Source organism: Formica exsecta, unplaced genomic scaffold (assembly GCF_003651465.1).
Source record: "Formica exsecta isolate Colony F162 unplaced genomic scaffold, ASM365146v1 scaffold258, whole genome shotgun sequence".
In the NCBI taxonomy this organism is placed as follows: domain Eukaryota; kingdom Metazoa; phylum Arthropoda; class Insecta; order Hymenoptera; family Formicidae; genus Formica; species Formica exsecta.
Window position 1 is genome coordinate 827,168 of NW_021849849.1, and position 4,565 is coordinate 831,732.

At 28.9% G+C, this 4,565-nt stretch overlaps 1 protein-coding gene across 1 annotated transcript; it reads right to left on the reverse strand.

Annotated features, from left to right (window-relative positions):
• Window positions 1-4,565, reverse strand: LOC115236555 (golgin subfamily A member 1-like). The gene is made up of 3 exons (XM_029809080.1): window positions 4,380-4,565; window positions 3,682-3,810; window positions 1-1,138 (listed from the first exon to the last, which is right to left on the reverse strand). Exons 1-3 carry the CDS (start codon window positions 4,563-4,565, stop codon window positions 590-592), a joined length of 864 nt encoding a protein of 287 aa, XP_029664940.1. The 3' UTR covers window positions 1-589.

A 4,565-nucleotide genomic window follows, 5' to 3' on the forward strand; every position in this document is an offset into this window, starting at 1 on the left:
CTAATAACAATATTTACTAAAAGTTGTATAAGATTTTGAAAAGATGAGGAACATTAAGAAAATTTTAAATATATCATATTTAAAATATAATATATTGCAAAAGTTATGCAAATATATATCTTTTATTTAGAAAATAAATTCATATCAGTCTTATAAAATTTAATGATCGGGACAATCGGCTGCACATTCCAAATGTAATGGAAGTTACGAAATGTAACAGAATCGAAAATCATCTAAGCTGCCAATTCATCGTCGACAAATGCATATTAAAAATATATAAAATAACTATAACAAAATAAGAAGATATTAATACAAGAAGATATCAGACAAAGCATCTTAAAAAAAATGCAATATAGTCTTTGATGAAAATAACAAAAAAGGATATATTATATCGTAAAATTATTGCGTCCTAAGATCGCAATAATATTAATAAAAAAAAGTTATAAGAAACATAAGCAACAACGAATTTTGTACATTATAAATAATTCAATACTATGATCATTTGTAACGAAACCTACCAGAAATGATTTTGTATCAGAATTTGGAAAAAATTTTCGGTAAGAGATAATCTAGCCCATGCACTTTGCCACTACATGTCGCGGTAACTCACAATTTGGCGTTTAAATTCTTCCACCTCGTCATCGACGCTGGCCCGGAGCTCTTTCAGTTCCGTAGCCATCTCGTCAATGTCTTCTGTCATGCGCAAAAGCTTAGCGTCTTTTGTAGTTATAACAATATTGTTCACCTCTATCTCGGCTTCTAGCTGTTTGATTCTGTGTTTAAGTTTCTCTTTCTCCTGCTCGACTTGTCTGCGCTCCAGTCCTTCCTCGCCTACTTGCCTACTAAGTCTGCCAACTTGCGTTTCAAGACTAGAAATCTTGCCAGACCAGCAAGTCTTTATATCGGAGAGATGAAGATGCGCCTCTTCCAACTTCCTTTCCAACAACGTCCTCTCGCGCATTAGATCGGCTATTCTTTCGTCAACCGTCACTTGGTCGTTTGTTTCCAGAGCGATCCTTTGCTCCAGCACGAACACTTTGTCCTTCAGATGACGTACTTCCTCCTCCGTATGTGCTAACTGACAGGAAAGCTGCGCTTTCTCTCGCTGCGTAGAATGACGCATCGTCTCCATTTCATCCTGAAAGTGAACATTGGTTACCAAACATTGTTCGCTGGGCTTTTTTATTAGAATATATTTAGCTTTATTTTTTTCTTATAAAGCCTCCCTGGCAAATCTTATCAAAGCCATAATATGCGAATTAAATTTCGCTAAATCAGAAATAAGAGATAATATATCATTCCATGAGACAAAACAGCAAAAATACGAAAAGGCAAACGAAAAGCAATAAATCTAACGTTCGCCTAGTGTCAATATTTCTCGATTTTTTTTTTTTTATTAGAGTTAAAATAACAATTATATATTAAAACATAATTCCTTTCCGCATTTTTTTTTTTTTTTTAATGCAAAACAATAAAACTAATTAAGTTAATATAACTTTCTGTATAATTAAAAGATATCTCATGAAAGTATAAAATCCACAAAAGAGAAAAGAAAAACAAAAACTTTGTCTCATATCTGAATATAATAAATGATGCCACAATTAAGTGTGTAATACATGCATTATTATCAGGTGTAGAGTTTGCTTCAGTTTTTATTGAATATTAAGAATTTATATTCCAAATATGTTGAAGCAGGCATAAGCAATGAAGCTATTGCATGATCATTCTAGCATAACGAACAGAATAGCGGCGAAGCCTTAAAAACGTACCTCTAGCATCAGCGATAGCAGCAACGAATTAGCGGAAATAACCGCCTAACTCTGATCTTCGATGCTCTCGTTTACCAAAGTTTTCCAATCTTCATGCGTGCGTTGTATTCACAGAACTTTTGATATCACTTTTAACAACGCTATTGTTCCATAACTCAAAGAAATTGTCTCCTATTGTATCCGACGATATTACGTGAATGTATATGTATATGGAAAATATATATCCATAAATCCCAAAAATAAGATCGGTTATTCATGCAAGAACATCAATTATTTTTGGATTAAACAGAAGAATTAATATCACTCCTTAACAATTTGCAAATATAATTTTTTTGCGAACACAATAGTAACTGTAATGAATTAGTTTGAAAGTCTTCCAATTAAGAGATTAAACAGCACAGTATATATGAAAATTATTAAGTTATAATAAAATTGTTATTACATCTAAGAGTTATGGAACACACGTAATTTTAATTTGTTTTACTACAGCAAGAGTCACATGTAATATGTATGTCATGAGTTTATGTTTCAGCGGCATGTCAATAATAAAAGGTGCAGAAAAAACTATAGCAACTGTGACGAAACAAAAAGCGAGGTAATAGTCAAAAACATTAATACAAATACAAAGTATATAAATACGTAATATATAAATATAAAATCCCTTATTTCTTTCTTACTCTAAATATAAAAAACCTTTCTTCATAAATAAGCGTGCTTAAAAATGCGCCAATTCTGAGCTATCAACAATCATTTATATTACTTTAATGTATAGTTTACCCATATATTCAATTTACATATCGTTCAATTGATTAACTGCGGAAAAATTAAAAAGAGTTACATTTTAAATTAGTACTCTTAATAAGCACTGCTAATATTTTACATATCATATCTTTACATGCCAGTTCAAAAAATACATAATAGTAAAAAGAAGTACAAAGAATTGCTTTTTGTATATTTTAATGTATAATATATTTTATCGCTTAAGCCTGTTTTTCTTATAAAAATGATGATATTAGAAAAATGCATCAATTGAGTAAAAAAATTCCTTGATTTACCAGGTTTTTTTTTCTCAAAATTCTAGGTAAAGAGAGAATATTTTAAAGATTTTAGTGCGATTTCCTAAAATAAGTTTTTTTATTGTATGCGTTTTCTAATGTTTTTCACTGTACCGAAAAAAAATTGAATAGCTTTCATAAAATAAACATTTTTCTAATCCTAAATAGCGTCAATCGGGGTCCAATCGTGAAGTTTACATCGTACCAATTGGATAATATCCAATAATTACGTGCTCAATTGAGCAATGCCTACGCCCGTATTCATAGTCTCCCGTCTTATATTTAAGATTATATTAAAAACAAGGGCTGTGGAATCTTAAGACGATCTAAGACCATAATTTTAAGATGATCTTAAATATAAAAACAGACTATGAATAAGAACGGGTCCTAATTTGGATATATTGTTATGTGGTCAAACATAATACGCCAGCGCGCACGCACGGCAAAAGAGAGGTGCTAATTAGAGAGATGCGAATTTCCCCCTCTCACACACATACATACACACCCGCACGCTCGCGTGTGTTGCCACACACACACAACGTATTTAAAAAAATAATGTTGAGAAACAAAAAGTTGTTTCTTATACCACTTATACAAGTGGTATATATTATATAAAATAAAAAAGCATATAATTTATGAAAATTCACAAATTTTCTTTAGTTTTAATAGTATGTATAATAATATATAATATATATTCCATAACAAGCTCTAATAATTATATTTAAATAATATTAAAAATATTATAAAATATGCGACATAATTAAATTATTTAAAAAATTAACAAACCGTTTATGTAAATAATAATTAATAAATTTGAATAAATAAAAAGCTTTAAACTTATAATCCAATCAACTTACTTGTATATTGTTTAATTCGTCTTCATATCGTCTAAGACGGGAAACTTCTGTCTTCAAACTTTCTATTTCCGCTGTAGCAGTTTTTAAATGATACGTCTTTTCCTCTACTTCCTGTTCTTTTGCCAACAACTGCAAAAAATTATCATTATATACTTAATCTAATTTGTCTCAATTAATAAGATATATTAGAATTAAAAAAATTATATACAGAATGCAAAAACGATAGTAACCAAATAATAGATGATTTTTCATGCAAAAATGGAATCAAAGATAATATTTGGTAAAAATTTAATTGTTTTTATTTAAAGAATTTTTTTCATAATAATGCTTTTGCGTTCGTTAAATTTTAACGAATTTTGACAACTTTATGCCATACATTATTGGATTCACCTTGGCAATAACCATAAATATATAAATAAAATTAAATATATGTAAAAAATTTAAAATAAATATACTATATTTCAAAAATTTAATCACGCTATTGCAATAAATTTAAAATAAATATACTATATTTCAAAAATTTAATCACGCTATTGCAATACCCAATGCCCCAATTTTTTTAACAATATACAGAATTTTGTTAAAAATATATGTACATCTATATATACAGGGTGTATATAGAATAGAAGTATATAGAATAGAAACAAAAAGTCATAATCAATCTTTCTTATATACATTATTATTTTAATATCACGTACAAGATGTTTAACTTTTGCCATCTCTTGTGTTTGAAAACCTTCCAGTTGTTCTGCATCTTCTTGAAAGCTATACAACTTCTTTTTATATTCTGAAACATAACGTGAGAAAAAATGATGTATACATATATATATACAGTCCAAAATAGAAATCCAACCAAAACCAGAGGAAAGTAATTTCTCATTCAT

Coding starts and splice junctions, on each gene's coding strand:
- LOC115236555 (XM_029809080.1), bottom strand. CDS start 4,565: ATGAATGAGAAATTACTTTCCTCTGGTTTTGGTTGGATTTCTATTTTG. Junction 3,811..4,379: donor TGGCAAAAGTTAAACATCTT/GTACGTGATATT, acceptor AATTTTTTGCAG/TTGTTGGCAAAAGAACAGGA. Junction 1,139..3,681: donor ACGAATTAAACAATATACAA/GTAAGTTGATTG, acceptor GTTCACTTTCAG/GATGAAATGGAGACGATGCG.